This window comes from Maylandia zebra, linkage group LG5 (assembly GCF_041146795.1).
Source record: "Maylandia zebra isolate NMK-2024a linkage group LG5, Mzebra_GT3a, whole genome shotgun sequence".
Taxonomy (NCBI): Eukaryota; Metazoa; Chordata; class Actinopteri; order Cichliformes; family Cichlidae; genus Maylandia; species Maylandia zebra.
In genome coordinates, this window is record NC_135171.1 from 1020942 (window position 1) to 1043160 (window position 22219).

The window sequence follows — 22219 nt, forward strand, 5'->3', positions numbered from 1 at the left end:
TTTCTGTGACTGAAATGAAATCCCATGAGTGTATATGTAGTTAATAAAATCCATTATATTATATATTACTGTTGCATAGATGCTTAACAATAGTTGTAAGAGGCAACTTTTTTAAATAAAACTTTTCAGAAAAAAATATTATATTTTATTATTAATAAATATAGCAAAATAATAAGCCAATTTGTAATAAGGTACTTTGAAGATTTTGTTTTGGAATTTGCAACCTGTATGAGACATTTAAACAAAAAAAATCATTTAGGTAAATGATTGTACGTATACAAGATGAGTTTAATGATGATGTTTAATGAATGATGTTTGCATCAGATTTAATACACACTGCCTTCACTCTTGGCTCATGGCCAGCCACAACACTTGCAACTGTCATGAAAGACAGATCCAGATCCACACTGGGAAACATGGGTCACGCCACCAGCACAGTTGTAAAAGCTGCTTTGGTCATCTGGGTTTGGGTAAAGGCCATCTGGTTTCCCATTGCAGAATCCCGGTCCCGGGGCATGGGTGGTAGTGGTTGTGGTTGTGGTGGTGGTGGTTGGAGTGGTGGTGCTCGCTCCAGGTTTTGGGGTGGTGGTTGGGGGTAGTGTGGGAAGCTCTGGAAAATACAAAGTTTAAATTCATGTTTATATAAGTCACTGCTTAAAATCAATTCTACCTTCTGAAAATATGCTTGTTTAGAAAATATTACGTCTTCATATCTAAATTTCACAGGTTCTTATGATACCAGTTGCACACTGTTTTTTTAAACATAGAAAGACTAAAAGAAATCATTGGCGTTAATCTGCTTTGGGCATACCAATTTCAAGAAGGTTGCGCAGATGAGAGAGCAGAGGATGGGGACCCTCCCCGCAGAATTTTCCTGCAAAGTCATCCAAATCAAGAGCCCACACAAAGGCCCCGCCAAACTTCTGATCTTTCAGGTAACGTACCTATTGGGGAAAAATTAAACAGAGATTGATATCACTACCTTGTACATACATAAATGTGTTAAACATAAAGAAATGATGCGAGTTTTCTCGCTTACCTTGGTTTCATAGCTCTCCTTGTTGTCAAATCCTACCCACTCATTGTTTTTGAAAGCATAGGGGACTTTCTGGTCTTCAATCCAGTTAATGGTGCTGCCTTTCACAAAGGTACAGATCTACAGCACAGACTACATGGTTAACATTTGTCGTTTTATAAATATCATTAGATATCAAAGCAACATATGCTATACATCATGAGGCAATCATTAAATTCCAGCCTTAAGAAATGTACCTCATAATAAGACCAGAATCCAGCTTCACGGGTGTATGGACCAGCTGATGCTGGGCCGCTAGCTGGAGCACCAACACCAGTGTTTGATGATGTCAGGCGGAAGGTACGACCATAAGATGCAAATCCCATCCTCAGCTTCTCCAGTGGGGTGCCATTGTCTCTCCAATATTTCATGGCATAGTCCTATAGAAGTTAAAAAATGTGAAGTTTGTGTTCATAAGAAGGTATGTCTCAGATTCCTTTTATTTCAGTTTTAACTGTTTACGTACAATGTTGAAATAGATAAGGTCACCAGCGTCAAATGATCCACGGTACAAAGGGCTGTTGTGTCCAGTGAATTGCTCCCAAGTTCCATGGAAGTCGTAGGTCATTATATTGATGAAATCTAATTCTCTGCAATAAGGAAATAAACATAAACAGTGACTTTCATGCTTACATTGCACAACTGTCAGATTTCTAAAAGTAGTAGATGAAGTAAGATGGTTTATAAAGCAGGACCCTCACTTGGCTATCTCAGCGATCTCATATCCAGCATCAATGGTTCCTTTTCCAGCAGCAACAGCAGCAGTTAGCATGAGCTGGGGATTGCCGGTAGCTTGGGCTTCAGCTGCAAAGGCAGCAACAAGTTCCTATAAAAGTTCACCACATAACAGTGTAAGAATGGAGTCCATGGGGTGGCTGTAGTTTAGGAGGTATAGCAGATCATCTACCGATTGGAAGGTTAGTGGAATCAGTCCATTTAGCATTTACCATTCAAGTATGATACAAACGAAACAACATCAATGAGATGTAGATTTTAAAAAATGGAGATCTATACCCACCCTGCAGAGCAGAGTAAACCTCTGTTTGTCCTCAGGAGGACTTCCACGGGATCCAGGGTACTCCCAGTCCAAATCCAGACCGTCAAATCCATGAGTCCTCAGAAATCTGATAGTAGACTGGATGAACTTCTGACGATTAGCTGCAGTAGAAACTGTGATGGAGAACCTGCAAAAAAACAAAAAAACACAAAAACCAAGTTAACATTTGATCTTTATAGTAAAATCTGCTTAGTGCTTTATGTCTTTAACAGGAGAATTGTGATTAATGTTTGCTGTGTTTAATAATGGAAACTTCTTTTTGATTTTGATTTGATTCAGACTGATGGTTTACACACAATATTTGGTTAGCTACGTACCATTGTCCTAATGTGAAATAATTTTCTTTCTTTAAAGTATTTCTTACTGTGTTGACCCAAAGTTCCATCCACCAACGGCCAAGAGAGTCTTCAGGTGGGGATTCCTGGAAACAGCAGAAAACTTGTAATATCATTAAAGAAACTGTAATATCTTAGTGGAAAACTCTTAAAGACACGATACGCTCAAGAGGTATTGTGTTTTGCTTTACCTCTGACCTATAGGATAATATCCACTTACTTGGTCTTCAGATCATTGAAAGACTTGTAGAGGACGTCGTCATTCCACTCGTAGGTAACCAGCTCATTGTTGTAGTTGATGATGGAGAATGCATAGATGAGGGTGGTGCATAGGAAAGGGTCCACATTTTGTGGCAGAAACTTTCCATCTCCAGGCCTGTACTGGGACCAGTTGGTGAAGTAGCACTCCATCCTGCTGGCAGATCCTGTGGCGGTGCAAAGTAATATTAATAAAGCACAGGTCCCAGTAGTGATACACAAGTAGTGATCAAAATGTCAGTTGTTTACCAAAGTAAACCCAACTTACCCAGCTGGCTTATCACCAGGCACAAACCTATGGAAATTTTAATATAAGAGTAAGCAAAATAAAAACTTGCATGATATACTTATATTACATAGATCCAGTAAATTCTTAAAATACCTGCTAGAATTGTGAGCCTGGCCATCTCAGATTCACTTCTTAAGAGTTCACTTAATAAAAATGAAGTTGGTTCTACAAATCAGGCAACACTGTAAGACGTATAAAAGTATATATAAATAAATAATCACAATTACGAGAGAATAACTTCGAGAGACTGTTCCCCTTGTTTACTCACCTTGAGACCAGACGAAATACCCAAAAAAGCTGCAGCGAAGGTGGGTCTTTTATACACCTGATTGTATTATGAAAACCAGGAAGGTATAGCACTCTTTCGTAAATCCAAGTCATAAATGGTTTCTTTATTAGGATGTGCTTTGATAAGAGAGTGCTCAGTCTTAGCCATAAGTAGACAATAATTTACTCTATGTGGTATTCTTTTTATGTATATGACCCTGGTGTACTTTAGGTCACTAGATATATCACATTATCATCAGTATTCAGTTAAACCAATCTTAGGACACAATAATCTCCTGATATAACCTTGTTTTGGATACAGAGCATATTGTTATGCTGTCATGGTAACCTTACCTGGGGAAATATAGGTATGCAATTTTATTTTTTGATTATTTTTGATTAAAATAAAGAAGAAAATAACGAAATGGATTATAAAACAATAATACACATTGAAATGCACAAAATGAAAATGTAAACTTTAATATTTCAAGATTAAAGTCAATCTTCAAAGTACAGTGAAGTGTTTATATAAAAATATTCTGCACATTTCAAGTTTATTCTGACAATACAAGAAAGAAAATCCTTTCTTACTGATTAATGATCTACTGATCTACATTATACTATATTTGCACACTTTGCATCTTGCACATCTTCATCCTGTCTTGTCTACAATATCCTGACCATAACTTGAACCTGGTATTCAATACCTACTGCACAATCATCTCACTTTACTGTAATTACACATGACCATTTCGTATTGTCTCTGTCCTGTCTTTGTTTATTGTACAAAGATGTAGTAAGTAATAGTACCTTTTTAGCTCTTAATTTCAATCAAAGCTTTATTCGTCACATTTACCCAAATTTAGCAATTTATTATTTATTTGTAATTCCTAGTTTTATATCTCTCTGAGATTATTTTTTTTTTATATTCTTATAAATGCACCATGGGGCTTGGGGCGAAATGGCATTTCGGTACGCTGTATACTGTGTATATTATTATACTGACAATAAAGACCTTGAATCTTGAATAATGCCTGGAAATAATGGTGAAGGTTTGAATTTCTCAAAATCTGTTTGTTTTTCCTTTAAATGGTCTGTTTTTGAGTTTCAGGTTGTTATTTAAAATAGATGTTGTCAGGATCTGACGGCGCCCTGACCGGTGGACCTGCCAGTGTGTATATTTGTGTGCGTGTGTATGTGTCTTCCCCTCCGGCTCCGCTGTCATGTGATATATGTGACATATAGATAACAAGGAAGACCTGAACAACAGCAAAAGATGTATTTGTTTTCCATGATAACTAATTTCTTTAAAAAGGGAAAATAAATCAATTCATTCAGGAATCTAACTAAATATCTAACCAAAGTATACTTATCTCTAAGTATGCTTTGGTTAGAAAGGTGGCAATAATCAAAAGAGAAGCTCGTAAACTCGTAAAGCTGTATTATGACATATGACATTTATTTCTTTATATCATATTATGGCATTTATATCTTTTGTTGAAGACTAGCCATGACCTTTGATCATCAACCATAAAGCAAAGCAGCAACAAAGTAATTCCTTCATATATATATATACACACACATGAGTGCGTACATGTGTGTGTGTGTGTTTGTGTGTGTGGATAGGTGCATAGGTATAACATAATATACCTACATAATAAGTAAATAAGTAAATCACAAACAAGTATTTTTTTTTTTAATGGCTCTCACCTATGGCAGTTCTTACAATCCATTCAAATAAATTTGATTCACTTCAATTCAATTTTACTTATATAGAGTCAGAATAATAATACTTATAATAATAATACATATGGTTAATGCTCCAAGAAAATAAGATAGTAACTAATTAAACTAAATAAAATAGTACAATATATTGTAAAGTTACAAAATATAGAATAGCTTTAATTATAAATATCCCAGTAGAGAGAGATATTAGGCCCCTTATGTCAAACAGAGTGATTTGTGGCCCCAATAAAAATGATTTGTAACCCTAGGAAGTAATAAAGGAAGTAATATAGGAAGTAACAAAAATATGATATTCATAAAAATATGATATTCATCAAAAAGTATGATATTCATCCAAAATATGCTAGTTCATAGCTCATTGCTTTTTTTCCCTCCAAAAAAGAACTAATTGATTATTTTTAAAAAAAAGTTTTTATAACTAATAGCATTATTTCATTTTTAAGCCATTAAAATACGTTTTTTTACTTTTTATGCTTAAAAACGCCATCTGGTGGTGGGTGTGTCTGGGACCGTGCTTGTGTCTTGGGTCTGTGCTTGTGTGTTTAAAAATGTGTTAAACCAGGGTAAAAGTGCTTAGTTAAACTTTTGCTTTGTAACGTTCAGTATGGCCAGACATACAGGTTGCATGCCTCGGGGGAAAACTTTATTTCAATTTATTTGCATTTGTTTAATCCGAACAAAGAGATTTAGAATCAAACTCAGAATCGCAAAAAACTCTCGCGATCCCCGAAAAACTACCCCAAGCATAAGCGCACCGCTGCGGCACACCTGCACCAGGGTAAACCTCCGCCTATCCCACTCCTGCTTTACAGGTGAAAATAGAGCAAAAGCACCGCTAGTCTTTGACTTTATTTATGTTCTGCTGTGTCTTACTTGCATCTATTTGAAAGACTGAGTGTAAACACAAAAAATATTTTATTTTATGTGCTGGGATGTGCAGAAAATAGGTTTAAATGTTAAACAAATTTCTTCCAGTCAGAGAATGTTGCATATAATTAAATTTTTGCTTGATGCATAAAGTTAAAAGATTAAAACTAATAAAACAAGTTTAAAAAAAAAGAGACTTTTCCATTTGATTACATTTTGTATGATGGATTATGCAGAAAAAGTAGATTTGGGCTGAAAGATCTATCGCTTTATCACCTCTTCAGGTTGTAAATCGTGTTTTTTAAAAAGTAACTAAGTAACTAATTACTTTTGAAAATAAGTAATGAGTAAAGTAACTGGATTACTTTTTAGGGGAAGTAATCAGTAATTAGTTACTGATTACTTTTTTCAAGTAACTTGACCAACACTGATTATGACCCATCTCACCGTGGTAGTTTTTGCGGTGTGCAAAAATTGATTAAAAGCGTACAGGATGAGACTGGTACAAAGATTAACGCGCAAACAGCTCAGCAGTTCCTGTCAGAGCAGGATGCTTACACCTTACACCGAGCTGCACGCCTGCGCTTTCCGAGAAACTGTGTGTTTGTCCCCAGACCTCTTAATCAATACCAAGCAGACTTTTGTGATATGAGAGCATTATCCGAGCATAACGATGGCTATCAATATTTACTTACAGTTATAGATATTTCCTCTAAAAAGGCTTATGCAAGAGTCTTGAAAAACAAAACAGGCGTTCAAGTCACTAAGGCTTTTGACTCTGTCTTAAAAGATAGCCAAATCCCTCAAAAGCTACAAACAGATAGCGGTATGGAATTTTTTAGTTCCAGTTTTCAATTTTTAATGAAAAAGCATGGTATAAATCATTTTGCTACAGGGAGTGATCTAAAAGCCTCAGTCTGTGAAAGGTTTAATAGAACTAAGTAAAGGAAGTAAAATGTATAGATATTTTACAAGATTTATTACACAGCTATAACACTAGTTATCATCGGTCCATAAAAATGGCCCCGAATCAAGTAAATTCAGACAACACAGCATTAGTATTTCAAAACCTATATGGCACTTCTTCTTCTTGCTGCAGAAAAAGCCCATGAAATTTAAAAAGGGAGGTCACATGAGGCTGTCTAAAGTTAGAGGTGTGTTTGATAAGCGGTATGAGCAAACATTCACCGGTGAGATATTTACTATTGACCAATGCATACCTGGAGACCCTCCTGTTTATAAAATCAAAGATTATGATGGGGAAGAAATTATCGGTAGTTTTTACGAGCATGAGCTGCACAAAATCGCTCTTGTCAAGGAAAAGCTCTATCACATAGACAAAATTCTCCCAAAGCGTAAACAGAGGGGACAGGTTTATTTCCTGGTCAAATGGAGGAACTGGCCTGATTTTGAATGGAGGAAAAAGGGTGATGCTGAGCAGAGACCTGATGACGTGATTAAAATGAAAATACGCGCCGGCTTTTATGAGGACACGTTGAGAGCAGAGATTGAAGCCTGCCTCAGGCGTATCGACTCTGATATTTATCTAAAATATCACCCGATTGTTAAAAAGTTTGAATTCACAGCTGGGGGCATATATCAACTTAGGTTTTTCCCGCCTCTCGCATATATGCTTGGTGTCCCAGCAGGTGTCTGGCAGCGATTCGAGCGCAAATTTGCCCATAACCTGCAGATATAAAGGCAGGGTGTTATCATCTATTCTGTTATTCTGATATAGCTGCGTTACAGCTCATGGGTGATAGCTACTCCCCCCTACTGCGTACGGAGATATCATCACCCTGTGCTTTAACAAACCAGACTACATTCCTGTGGCTCGCAAACACATCGAAAATATCCATATTGAAATCAAAACCGATCAGAACGAGCCTGTAAACTTTACCTACGATAAAACGATAGTCAAGCTACATTTCCAGCCTGTCAAGGATCTGCCATAACTCATAGCAATATGGATAATAATAGATTTATACGGTATTAGGAAACGCAGGCTGGTAACGGCCTGCCCGGCTTTTCAGGTGCGCCAGTAATTTACGGACGAGGAATAGCATCTATTTTCTCAAAATTGTTTAGATTTGTGACCCCGTTCATAAAGCAGGGCGTGAGCATCGCAAAATCTCATCTGAAAGCTGCTGTCAAAGGCTTTGCTTCAGATGTTGTCACCTCCTCACTCTCAAATTTGACTCGTTCGAACACACCAGAACAGCAAGAGGGCTCGGGGCTGAGCCCTCTAATAACGTAGACCCTTAAAACGGCCTCCGGGTCAGAAGCTGACAGAGTTTAAAAAGCAGAAGAAAACGGTGAAAAAGAGGCAGACTGGTAAAACCATCAGACGGACAGGACACAAGTCTAAAGCTGATATATTCTAAAAAACAACAACTAAGAAACAAACAGCAATGTCTTTACTTCACGAGAGATCAAGTGAATGCACCTTATAAAAACACCTTGTGTGTACAAGAGATATTGAATTGAGGATGAGGAAAATGATTTGACCTGATTACGGTAATTTACAGGGCATGGTAATGCTAAAGAATTCGCTGGCATGAAGTTTGTTAAATAAGTTTTCAGGCACGCGCTTGCAAGCGTGCTGCGGCTGAAAGGATCTACTCCTGTCTCTTCAATAAACCCGTTTCTGAACAATGTGGAACCCCGAGCTAGAATTTCAACATCGTTTTCACAGTATGAAAGGGCCTCTTTCATGAAATTAAAGGTGCCGGAGCTGACTGAATGATACCATTCGTAAAATTCCTGCCTGCCTTGGGTCGTCATCCATTCCAGACTATAAGCGGAGGGGGGAGGGTAAGGGCCTGAATAAGTTAGGTTTTGTTTCGAACTGAAACAATGGGGGGAAAAGCCTTTAATGCTGTCTGAAAAACCCATTGCTTTGGGTATAGCTGACAGTGGCAGTGTTGCCAACTCCTCAGTAAGGAAAATTGCTATTGGTTGTCCTAAAAGTCGCTAGAAGTCGCTAAATGACGTCATCACCTAATTTGCATAATTGGTCATGCTAATCTAATTGTAACCTACGTTGTTGGAGAGAGAAATAACATCGTGGAAGAGACATAAAGTGAGTAAAAAACGTCCTAAATGCATTTAGAGTTTATTTAGAACTACAAATTTAATTTCTTTTAGCAATTATTGTTTTTTTATAATAATAATAATGGATTGGATTTATATAACGCTTTCAAGGCACCCAAAGCGCTTTACAATGCCACTATTCATTCACTCTCACATTCACACACTGGTGGAGGCAGCTACAGTTGTAGCCACAGCTGCTCTGGGGCAGACTGACAGAGGCGAGGCTGCCATATCGCGCCAACACCAGTAGGCGGTAGGGTAAAGTGTCTTGCCCAAGGACACAACGACCAGGACAGAGAGCCCGGGGATCGAACCGGCGACCTTCCGGTTACAGATACGCTTCCCAACCCCCTGAGCCACAGTCGCCCCAGGGTTGGAATTTTAATGTCACAATTCCAACCCTGCTCCTTTACCCGGGCCTGGACCGGCAAGTGACCTGAAATAGGCGCTCTGGTGGAGTTACTTTGTGTGTGTGTAAGTAGTTTTAAACCTTGTGATCCACAAAACAGCATAAGAGTAAAAGAAGAACTGACTGCGTTACAGCACCCGCTGCTTGTTGAGAGTAAAAGCGATACGCGCTTTCACGTCTTTTTTTAGGGGTCTGAAAACTCGCTAAATATAGCGACAAAGTCGCTAAGTTGGTAACACTGGACAGTGGCATAGGGAGAAAGCAGGAGGAGTCAATATAGCGCTGATTAAAGTCTGGGTCTGCAAAGCTGCATGATCAAGTTTGGTTTTAAACCTTGCTTAACCATGACCCTGAGAATAATGTACGCGTCAAACCCCTTAGCATTATGAGCGACAAAGATAGAGCCCTTAAAGAGAAGGTGTCTAAAATGTGCGAGGAACTTTTCAGCACAATCCTCACCCTGACAGCTCCAAGAGCGATAGAAGCGAGCTGGTTTCGTCTGCGTTTTTGCCTTGTGCTCCTGTTCCTCCTTATGAGATGCCCTTAGAATTTGAGGGTAAGATAGAACATAGTTAATCATGTTAACTACAAAAGGGATAGTTTTTATAAAATAAGAAAAAAGTGAGAACCTAGAGAGACTGACCGTGATTGGATCTCAAAAGCCGGCGCCGTGAGTTTCGCCTGCCAGGGGGAGAGGCAGCATTGGCTGGGATGCTTCTCTGGGAGCCAGGGACACGGGGACCCAGCGCTGAGTGCAAATCTTGCCTATCCCTATCGGACAGACAGATATTTTTTTCCCCTATGGTCGCGGGAGAGAACAAGTGCCAGTGGGGATGGAACTGTGGCCGGAAGAAGAAGAAGAAGCCGACCGACCTAGCGTAGAGAGCAGGCCTTGCCTGTCGCGGGTCGAGAGATGGATGTTCTTGTCTGTGGATCGCTGGAGCTCTGGTGGAGAAGAACTCGGTGAGCTCGAAAAAAGAAAGTTGTCCAAATCTGAGATGTCTAAAAAAAAAAAAAAAAGTTTTCTTTTGTACAATTAGCTTTTAATACGGGGAACAAGAATGAAACAAACCTACCAATTCGATCGAGAGAATCAAAAAGAGAAGAGTTGAGCACGCTTATTTCAGAGTCTAAAAAAGAAATAGCAAGGAGTATTTAAAAACAGGAAAAAACAGTAAACATATAAGCATTATATGAACAAGAGTAAGAAAAATGAGGTACCGGATGAGGCCATGATCGCTGCTATAGAAGCACTTTTAGCTCCGAGTGTTAAACTCGAGTTTATATACATTTTAAAAAGTGTATTCCAATTGTTAAACAAACCCTATTTGCATGGTTCTTGAAGATGAAAAGCTTTTTTTGACAGAAAATGGTTAAAAGCAAAGGATGATTAACACTTACCGATTGATATGCACATAAGGAAAGAGACGCCAGTTGTTGAAGCGGTCTGGAGACAGGGGTCTTATGCGAAGTCACAAACAGTCTGAGCGGCGCTAGCTGTCCATGCTTCCGAAGTCAGACGTCTTGTGGGAGCGCCGTGCCAGTCTTAACCTCAACGGGGAATCATAAAAATCCAAGCTGCGTGCGATTGGCTAACCGGGGTGCGAGGGGAGCCGCCCCTTTGTTATGTGATTGGCAGCGGGGTGAAGTTAGGCGGAGTTGGTCTCCGGCGCAAATTTCGAACGAGGTAAGCAAGCATTCCGGAGCTGAGCCGCGGAGCAATTAACAAGGAAAAAATTGTGCGCTGGCTGTGGTTCTATGCGAGTAAGAGCGAGGTAGAACTTAGGCTGTGCGCTGAATTTGAGAGGAGCTAGTAAGAGGTATCGTTTTGAAGAAAAAAGACAAAGGACTTTTCAGGATTTTTCCCGTTTTCGAATATAAGGTTTTGGGTATAGGAGGCTGCTGCATTGAGCTGCGGCCGCAAGGTGGTTGGTGCCTGCCGTGGTGGTAATCCCCGAACCAAATGGTGGACACCAGAGGTGAAGGGAGCCACCAGGCTGAAGAAGGAGTCCTATCGGGCTTGGTTAGCCTGTGGGACTCCGGAGGCAGCCGACAGGTATCGACAGGCCAAGCGGAATGCGGCTCGGGCAGTGGCTGAAGCAAAAACTCGGGTGTGGGAGGAGTTCGGAGAGGCCATGGAAAAAGACTTTCAGACTGCCTCGAAGAGATTCTGGCAAACCGTCAGACGTCTCAGGAGGGGAAAGCGGTGCTCTACCTGCACTGTGTATAGTGCTGGCGGAGTGCTGCTGACGTCGACTGAGAAAATTGTCAGGAGGAGGAAGCAGAGTCTGGGGATGAGGGGAATGACCCGCCAATTTCCGGGGGCGAGGTCACTGAGGCAGTTAAACAACTCCTTGGTGGCAGAGCCCCTGGTGTTGATGAGGTCCGCCCCGAGTTCCTGAAGGCTCTGGACGTTGTAGGGCTGTCCTGGTTGACACGCCTCTGCAATGTTGCGTGGAGATCAGGGGCAGTACCTGTGGACTGGCAGACCGGGGTGGTGGTCCCCATCTTCAAGAAAGGGGACCGGAGGGTGTGTTCCAACTACAGGGGGATCACACTCCTCAGCCTCCCTGGGAAAGTCTATGCCAGGGTGCTGGAAAGGAGAGTTCGTCCGTTAGTCGAACCTCGGATACAGGAGGAACAATGCGGTTTTCGTCCTGGTCGCGGAACACTGGACCAGCTCTTTATCCTCTCCAGGATACTTGAGGGTGCATGGGAGTTTGCCCAACCAGTCTACATGTGTTTTGTGGACTTGGAGAAGGCATTTGACCGTGTCCCTCGGGGTGTCCTGTGGGAGGTGTTGCGGGAATATGGGGTGTCTGGCCCATTGCTACGGGCCATTCGATCCCTATACAACCGTTGCAAGAGCTTGGTTCGCATTGCCGGCAATAAGTCGGACTCGTTCCCGGTGGGTGATGGGCTCCGCCAGGGCTGCCCTTTGTCTCCGGTTCTGTTCATAATTTTTATGGACAGGATTTCTAGGCGCAGCCAAGTGGCGGAGGGCTTTCGCTTTGGTGGCCTCAGAATCTCATCTCTGATTTTTGCAGATGATGTGGTTCTGTTGGCTTCATCGGGTGAGGGCCTCCAGCTCGCACTGGAGCGGTTCGCAGCCAAGTGTGAAGCAGCGGGAATGAGGATCAGCACCTCCAAATCTGAGGCCATGGTTCTCAGCCGGAAAAGGGTGGAGTGCCCACTCCGGGTCGGGGATGAGTTCCTGCCCCAAGTGGAGGAGTTCAAGTATATCGGGGTCTTGTTCGCGAGTGATGGGAGAAGGGAGCCGGAGATCGACAGACGGATTGGGGCTGCAGCTGCAGTAATGCGGACGCTGCACCGGTCCGTCGTGGTGAAGAGGGAGCTGAGTGTAAAAGCGAAGCTCTCAATTTACCGGTCGATCTACGTCCCTACCCTCACCTATGGCCACGAGCTGTGGGTAGTGACCGAAAGAACGAGATCGCGGATACAAGCGGCAGAAATGAGCTTCCTCCGAAGGGTGGCTGGCCTCTCCCTTAGAGATAGGGTGAGAAGTTCGGCCATCCGGGAGGGGCTCAGAGTAGAGCAGCTGCTGCTCCACATCGAAAGGAGCCAGCTGAGGTGGTTCGGGCATCTGACAAGGATGCCCCCTGGGCGCCTCCTGGGTGAGGTGTTCCAGGCATGTCCCACCGGGAGGAGGCACCGGGGCAGACCCAGGACACGCTGGAGAGATTATATCTCTCGGCTGGCCTGGGAACGCCTTGGTATTCCCCCGGATACGCTGGAGGTGGTGGCTGGGGAGAGGGAGGTCTGGGCCTCTTTGCTTAGGCCCGCGACCCGGCCCCGGACAAAGCGGATGAAAATGGATGGATGGATGGTATAGGAGGGTTCCCTACAAGTTATTCTAGGGGTTTTTGTGCATTTTTTGGAGAAATACAGAGGTTTTTTCGGGAGTTTTTTCCTTCTTATTAGCCTAAGGGATGTGGTAGGAAACTGCGAGAGATTTTATCGAGTTATTCTAGGGTTTTTTTTGTTGTGCGTTTTTGGAGAAATACGGAGGTTTTTTCAGGAAGTTTTTTATGTTGGGAGCCGCGGTGCGCTTATGCTTGGGGTAGTTTTTCGGGGATCGCGAGAGTTTTTTGCGATTCTGAGTTTGATTCTAAATCTCTTTGTTTGGGTTAAACAAATGCAAATAAATTGAAATAAAGTTTTCCCCCGAGGCATGCAACCTGTATGTCTGGCCATACTGAACGTTACAAAAGCACAAGTTTAACTAAGCACTTTTACCCTGGTTTAACACATTTTTAAACACACAAGCACGGTCCCAGACACATGCGCTGACCCACCGCCAGATGGCGTTTTTAAGCATAAAAAGTAAAAAACTTTTTTTAATGGCTTAAAAATAAAATAATGCTATTAGATATAAAAACTTTTTGATGAATATCATATATTTATGAATATCATATTTTTGTTACTTCCTTTATTACTTCCTTTATTACTTCCTGGGGTCACAAATCATTTTATTGGGGCCACAAATCACTCTGTTTGACATAAGGGGCCTAATATCTCTCTCCCAGTATATTACGTGAAACTCAATATAGATATAGTTGGAATTGAAGTGCCTCTCCTATCATATTGACTTTATTTTTTCTGTGGAGGATGTACAGATATTAAGTGTATGCAAATATTGGTGTCACGGTACAGGGTCTGAGAACCAGAATGTGTAAACTCTGGTTTAAATTAATATTCTTTGATTTATTTTTATGAATGGTTCTCTTTATTGTTTTCTACTTATGTTATATTTATAGTTTCTAGTCTTTAGGTTTCTGCCTCTGCCTTCCCTCTGTTTCATGTTTCTCCTTTTCTTACTTGTTTCTATGATCCATCTTCCCTCTGTCTCCCCAGTCAGTCATGTCTCCATGTCAAGTCTGCGTCTAAGTGTGTGTCATGTTTCCTGTTTTATTTTGACAGTCTTGCATCCTGTGTTAGTGTGCTCAGATTTCTTTCCTCCCATCTCGTTATGTTTTATCTCTCTCAGCTCTGTATCCCATGTGTTTTTTTTTGTTTTTTTTTCTACCTGTCTCGTCCGGCACTGTATCAGACTTATTGTCTGAAGGCCAAGAAAAATGCCCAACAGATTTACTTCCCCAAGTGCATCATTACAGCTTTTGCCATACTGATCCACTTGATTCTCATAGTTTACTCAATGTTTATTTTTTAATTATTTTTTAATTTTTAAGATATTATGATTAAAATGTACAGAATCGGGGGAAAGAAAAAAGACAAAGAAAAGTTACATTGGGAAATGGCTCAACAGAAACATCTTGATGCATGCTCAATCATCCAGGTAAGTAAATCTCCAAAAGTTGATTCTGTTCATCTGGGCTTCACTTCACTTGCATCCCAGTCACAGAAGCGTTGGAGGTCGTTCGTAAGAGATTACAGGATGACCCCAACTTCAGCAACAGGACCACTCTCAGCATTGACCAAGTGTGTTTGCTCTTGGAACTGTGTCTAAATTCCACCTACTTCACATACAAGGGTCAGTTCTACAGGCAGAAACATGGGTGTGTCATGGGCTCCCCAGTTTCACCCATCGTGGCCAATTTGTCAATGGAAGAAGTGGAAAAGAGGGCTTTGCTATCCTACCCTGGAACACCACCAAGCCATTGGTTCAGATATGCGGATGACACCTGTGTGAAAATCAAATCTCAGGACGTACCACAGTTCACATTAACTCGGTGGACCGACGCATCAAATTCACCAGGGAGGATATGAAAAGTGGCAGGTTAGCCTTCTCAGACTGTGAGATTTCCATCAGTAATGGAGGACATCTAAAAGCTGACGTGTACCGTAAACCTACACAAACAGATCAGTATTTAAGGTTTGACTCTCATCATCCACTGGAGCACAAACTGGGCGTCATCAGGACACTACAACACAGAGCGAACACCATCCCCACAGACACAGCGGCTAGGGAAGCAGAAGAACATCAAGAAGGCCTTGAGTAAATGTGGTTATCCCAGCTGGACTTTTGTCAAAGCTGGGAAGGCTCCTAAAGAAAGCTCCAGCCGATCCAGGAGAGAAGGACAACCGCTGCCTAAACGCAAACCTGTAGTGATCCCGTACATGTCAGGAGTATCGGAGCAGTTGAGACGCATTTTCTCTAAACCCCAAAACACACTGCGCCAAAAACTGGTCCACCCCAAGGATCGGGTCCCCTGACACAAACAGAGTAACATGGTGTACGCTGTTAAGTGCAGGAGGATTGGCAGGATTTATACATCGGGGAAACCAAACAACCTCTGGCGAAGTGGATGGCACAACACAGAAGAGCCACCTCATCAGGCCAGGACTCTGCAGTCTATTTACACCTACAGGCCAGTGGACACTTTCAATGATGAGGATGTAACATCCTGGACAGGGAGGAACGCTGGTTTGAGGGCGGAGTCAAGGAGGCCATTTACGTGAAAAGGGAAAGACCATCTCTGAATGGAGGAGGGGCCTAAGGGTCCATCTGTCACCATCTTACAATGCTGTGATCGCAGCCATTCCCCAACTCTCTGTGAATGGGACTCATGGCCATTGATCATTTTTTTCTTTCTCTCTCTCTCTCTCTCTCGCACTTTTTTTCCGCTTCACTCCGCATGCGAGCCTTGTGCTTTGTGCTGGGCAGAGGGGGGAGGGGCAGTAGTTACAGTTGCAGTAGCACAGGAACAGAGCGGGAGGGAGAGGCAGAAAGAGTCAGGGACAACAACGTCACATTAGAAAGGTATAGTAATCATCCACAACTATTTTCTTTCTTTCTTTCTTTTTTTTTTTTAATAAACAACCTAGAAGAACACAAATAAACCAAAATAAACAAATATTCAAAAATAAACAAACGGGTGTGCCATCTAGTGTGTATATACACACACACACACACACACACATACACACCCATATAATTAGACATACATACACATACCTACATACATATGTATTCACCTATACCCTCATACATACTGACATATACATATATACACATAACAATTCAGAAATGTGGCATACATAATTACAGAGATTCAAACAAAATCGGGTCTCCTTGACAAAATGTAATGTTGCCATTTAACCCAAATATCACTAAATATGTCATATTGGAGTCTATTAATGAAGGTAATTCTTTCCATTTTAAACATCCCATAAACAGTCTAATGCCAGTCATTTAGTGATGGAATTTTCACACTAAGCCATTTCTTGGTAATAGTCCTACGGGCAGCCAGACTCAGAATACCATACAACAGCTTGGACGTTTTATCTACATTCACTGAGTATACAGTGGGGCAAAAAAGTATTTAGTCAGCCACCGATTGTGCAAGTTCCCCACTTAAAATGATGACAGAGGTCAGTAATTTGCACCAGAGGTACACTTCAACTGTGAGAGACAGAATGTGAAAAAAAAATCCATGAATCCACATGGTAGGATTTGTAAAGAATTTATTGGTAAATCAGGGTGGAAAATAAGTATTTGGTCAATAACAAAAATACAACTCAATACTTTGTAACATAACCTTTGTTGGCAATAACAGAGGTCAAACGTTTACTATAGGTCTTTACCAGGTTTGCACACACAGTAGCTGGTATTTTGGCCCATTCCTCCATGCAGATCTTCTCGAGAGCAGTGATGTTTTGGGGCTGTCGCCGAGCAACACGGACTTTCAACTCCCGCCACAGATTTTCTATGGGGTTGAGGTCTGGAGACTGGCTAGGCCACTCCAGGACTTTCAAATGCTTCTTACGGAGCCACTCCTTTGTTGCCCGGGCGGTGTGTTTTGGATCATGTTGGAAGACCCAGCCTCGTTTCATCTTCAAAGTTCTCACTGATGGAAGGAGGTTTTGGCTCAAAATCTCACGATACATGGCCCCATTCATTCTGTCCTTAACACGGATCAGTCGTCCTGTCCCCTTGGCAGAAAAACAGCCCCATAGCATGATGTTTCCACCCCCATGCTTCACAGTAGGTATGGTGTTCTTGGGATGCAACTCAGTATTCTTCTTCCTCCAAACACGACGAGTTGAGTTTATACCAAAAAGTTCTACTTTGGTTTCATCTGACCACATGACATTCTCCCAATCCTCTGCTGTATCATCCATGTGCTCTCTGGCAAACTTCAGACGGGCCTGGACATGCACTGGCTTCAGCAGCGGAACACGTCTGGCACTGCGGGATTTGATTCCCTGCCGTTGTAGTGTGTTACTGATGGTGACCTTTGTTACTTTGGTCCCAGCTCTCTGCAGGTCATTCACCAGGTCCCCCCGTGTGGTTCTGGGATCTTTGCTCACCGTTCTCATGATCATTTTGACCCCACGGGATGAGATCTTGCGTGGAGCCCCAGATCGAGGGAGATTATCAGTGGTTTTGTATGTCTTCCATTTTCTGATGATCGCTCCCACAGTTGATTTTTTCACACCAACCTATTGTAGATTCACTCTTCCCAGTCTGGTGCAGGTCTACAATACTTTTCCTGGTGTCCTTCGAAAGCTCTTTGGTCTTGGCCATGGCGGAGTTTGGAGTCTGACTGTTTGAGGCTGTGGACAGGTGTCTTTTATACAGATGATGAGTTCAAACAGGTGCCATTCATACAGGTAACGAGTGGGGGACAGAAAAGCTTCTTACAGAAGACGTTACAGGTCTGTGAGAGCCAGAGATTTTCCTTGTTTGAGGTGACCAAATACTTATTTTCCACCCTGATTTACGAATAAATTCTTTACAAATCCTACCATGTGGATTCATGGATTTTTTTTTCACATTCTGTCTCTCACAGTTGAAGTGTACCTCTGGTGCAAATTACTGACCTCTGTCATCATTTTAAGTGGGGGAACTTGCACAATCGGTGGCTGACTAAATACTTTTTTGCCCCACTGTAAATATCCAAACAAAAGTTCATCCCAATTAAAGGGGAGTTGCATACTAAAAATGATCTGTAACTCAGAATGAATAGATACCCAAAAGTGTTGATCAGTGGCAGGACCAAAACAAGTGGAAGTGTTTTATTCCTTGGGCCCCACAGTTTCTCCAGCAGCTAGAGTGATTAGAATAATGTTTACTTTGTGCAGGAGTAAATGGCCTGTATTTTATATAGCACTTTCCCTAAGGACCCCAAAGCGCTTTACATATCCAGTCATCCACCCATTCACACACGCATTCACACACTGGTGATGGCAAGCTACATTGTAGCCACAGCCACCCTGGGGCGCACTGACAGAGGCGAGGCTGCCGGACACTGGCGCCACCGGTCCCTCTGACCACCACCAGTAGGCACCAGGACACAATGACCGAGACTGTCCGAGCCGGGGCTCGAACCAGCAACCTTCCAATTACAAGGCGAACTCCCAACTCTTGAGCCACGATCGGAGTAATAAAAAACCCACAGAGCCTCTTCCAACCAAAACATCTCCATATATTAGAACTAGAAATTCTCCACTGAAAAGCACACTGCTGATACCAAATGTCATTTGAAATTGCTGTATTTGTTTCCCTTTCCCATTTTTTTTTAATGTAGGTAGTATTCCGCTTCTTAACCTCTTGTATACCCTTATACAGTCTAGAAATCACCTTGAGGCCGGGATCTGCCTGGTAAGCCTTGACAAATATACTCAAAACAGGTAGAGAGAAAAGATCTGTTCTCTTAGGTATAAAGTTATGTAGGTGATGCCTAATTTGAAGAAACCTAAAAAAAATCCGTTTTGCTTAACTGGTATTGATCTTTTACTGATTGGAAGTCCCTAAGAATTCCCTTATCGTAAAACATACAGTATGCCATTAAGCCTTGTCCTGCCCATTTTTTATATCTTACATCTAACTTATTGGGTAAAAAATCAAAATCAAAAGCGCACCATTTTAAAATCCTGGCCTCTTCATTCCAATCATTCTTATTAAGAAATTGTAACTAAAGTTTTAAAGGCAAGTTAATCCATTGGTTTCGTTGATTAATTTGTTTTTAATGAGTGTCACATCCCCTAAGCTTGCCTGAATGGGAAAACCTCTTAAGGCCACTGTTTCTGTTTCTATTTCTTTCCATCTCGCTTGGTAGTCTACATTACACCAACACACTAATATCCTCAATTGAGCTGAAATATAATAATCTTTCAAACATGGGAACCCCAACCCTCCTTTGTCTTTAGCCAACTGGATAGTTTGATACTTAATCCGTGGTTTTTTTCCCCTGCCATATGAACCTAGAGATTATTTTGTCCCATTCCTGAAATTATTTATCAGTTATTTCAACTGGGAGTGTTTGGAACAAATAAAGCATCCTGGGCAAGATATTCATTTTAACTGTATCAATACGTGATTCAAAATTTAAAAATGGTAATAAGTTCCATCTTTTAATATCCTCATTTATTTTATAACACAAAGGATTAAAATTTGCATTATATATCTTAGAGAGATCTTTAGTAATATTTACTCCAAGATACTTCATCTGCTCCGACTCCCAGTTAAAATTGACATTAGACTTAATTTCCTGATTTGGCTTATAATTAAAAGTTAATATCTGAGTCTTCGATATATTTAGTTTATAACCTGATAGTGAGCTAAAGGTCTCCAGAAGTGATAACAGCTTGGGGAAAGTAATGTTTGGATTTGTCAAGTAAATCAAAATATCATCAGCAAACAAGAAAATCTTATGCTCTCGACCCATGATCTTGACTCCAGTAATAGTATTGCTTTGTATAACACTTTGACTCAGGGCCTCTATGAAAAGAGCAAAGAGTGAGGGACTTAACGGGCAACCCTGACGTGTCCCTCTCTGTAAATTAAAAACATTAGAAAGCGCCCCGTTAACTTTAATTCTTGCCCTTGGTGATTTATATAGTGCTTGAATAATCCTGATAAACGATTGATGAAATCCAAACTTGCCCATGACTTTATATAGAAATTTCCAATTAACCAGATCGAAGGCCTTTTCAGCATCTAAGCTCATAAGGACAATCTGAATTTTATTTTTCCCAACATAATCAATAACATTATCTTGCGTTTCTCTCTGCTTAATAAAACCAGTCTGATCCAAGCTAATTATCTGAACAAGAATATTTTCAATTCTTTTGGCAAGGATGTATGTGAATATCTTATAGTCCTGGTTAAGAACACTATATAGGGCGGTAATTTCCACAACCAAGCTTGTCCTTTCCTTCTTTAGCTATTAAGGAAATAGAAGCCTCATTCCAAGATGGGGGGATTACTCCCGTCTTTAAAATATAATTGAATGATGTTCTCATCAAGGGAATCAATAACTCTTTCATTTCCTTATACCAATCTGATGGGAATCCATCCGGGCCTGGGGATTTATTAGGTTTTAATTTTTGAAATGTCTTAACTTCTCCCTTTCTAGGACCAGTATCTTCTTAGGAATGGTTTCATTTACCTGATAAGCATGAAAATGATCATGGAAACACGTTTCATGCTGAACCATAACAAAAACAGCTTTATCATCATGCAAAATTATCGAAGTTATCTTGCTGAAAACCGGCATGTTTTCATAAGTGCCTGTGCAAACAAAAAGCCCAACACGATATTCAACTCCACTACACTTTACCCAGTTTGTGAGATTGACAGTGTTCTGTAAATCAACATGAAGATATGGAGATATAATTTCTGAGTATTCTTGTGTTTCAAGTGAACGCATTTTAACTGGACCAGACTCAACTGCTTTTAAACTCATACATTCCCAATAATAAGCTAATGCAAACTGATGTTTCCTTGCAAGTGATACAGTCAAATTCTTAAAGTTCTTAACACAGTCTTTGAAAAATTTGTGTTTGGCTTCAAATCTCATGGTCCAGATATGAGTGAGAGGACCAATCTTTCGAATGCACCTTGGATAGTGGACCATGAAATGATGTTTTGGAATTAAGTTGTTTGATGGGTATAGTTCCTTAAAGAGTCTATGGTGTTCAATAATCAGGTGCTTTAAATACACAGTCATTCCTTCAGTGATAGAGTATGAGAAAACTACGTTTAGAATGTGCAACAACAAAAGCAACAAATGCCAGTGCAAATCATCCTCTGGTACCAGGTCACCAAATATCAAAGGTATGTTTGTGATCAAACAAAGTGTTTGTGATGCATTTAAACCTATTCCATACCCTGCACGATCCAGGTTAATATTCGTTGGTTTATTTCTCTTTTCCATATAGCCGTAATTAAAAGCATATATCCTATTTAACAAGCTATCTTTAGAGATGAAGTATTCGATTAAATATTGAAATAGCAACTTGACTTCATATTGACCAACCCCTTCCAAAATATCATGCATGATGTCAACGGCATAATTTTCCGCAATATTGAAATATTTTAATGAATTAAGTATGCTCTTTCTTTTTATGCCGAATGAAGATGTTAATGTTGGATCATCTACCAAATTATTATAATGTTGGTTATTCAGAATTGGTGATCTAAGAGTTAAACATGGGTCGTCCTTTGAGAAAACGAATTGAGCTGAAGACTGATCAATTAGGCAAAATCTACAAAAATAATTAGCTCTAAACGATTCCAAAAACCCAAGAATGCTATGCATCCCCAAGTTATCACCTGTAATTTGTGCCAGAGTACCAAATACAGGAAATTTAGCAAATGGAACAGCAATCCCACTCGTCTCTAATATTTTCAGGTCCTTTACTAGGGGCTTCAGGATTTCATCAATTCCATATTTTTTTGTGTCTTGTGCATAAAATAATGATACCAGATGAATGTTCATTAAAGCCGAATTCAGACTGGGAGGAAGATTTCTAAGGATGAAGTAAAGGCAGCCAACTTTGTGTATACCCTTTTTTGAACCTAAAGGACTTGCACACTCAAATTCGTCATAGTACA

General features: G+C 40.9%; 1 protein-coding gene across 1 annotated transcript; it reads right to left on the reverse strand.

The window, feature by feature from the left end:
- Positions 1–287: 287 nt before the first annotated feature.
- Positions 288–3198, reverse strand: LOC101474572 (acidic mammalian chitinase-like). The gene is made up of 11 exons (XM_004574480.3): positions 3108–3198; positions 2994–3020; positions 2688–2892; positions 2497–2553; positions 2094–2259; positions 1777–1901; positions 1542–1665; positions 1273–1455; positions 1040–1156; positions 812–944; positions 288–610 (listed from the first exon to the last, which is right to left on the reverse strand). The coding sequence occupies exons 1-11, from the start codon at positions 3130–3132 to the stop codon at positions 354–356; spliced, it is 1419 nt and encodes a 472-aa protein (XP_004574537.3). The 5' UTR covers positions 3133–3198; the 3' UTR covers positions 288–353.
- Positions 3199–22219: the final 19021 nt, after the last annotated feature.

Coding starts and splice junctions, on each gene's coding strand:
- LOC101474572 (XM_004574480.3), bottom strand. CDS start 3,132: ATGGCCAGGCTCACAATTCTAGCAG. Junction 2,260..2,496: donor TGGAACTTTGGGTCAACACA/GTAAGAAATACT, acceptor GTTTTTTTGCAG/GTTCTCCATCACAGTTTCTA. Junction 611..811: donor GCGCAACCTTCTTGAAATTG/GTATGCCCAAAG, acceptor TGTATTTTCCAG/AGCTTCCCACACTACCCCCA.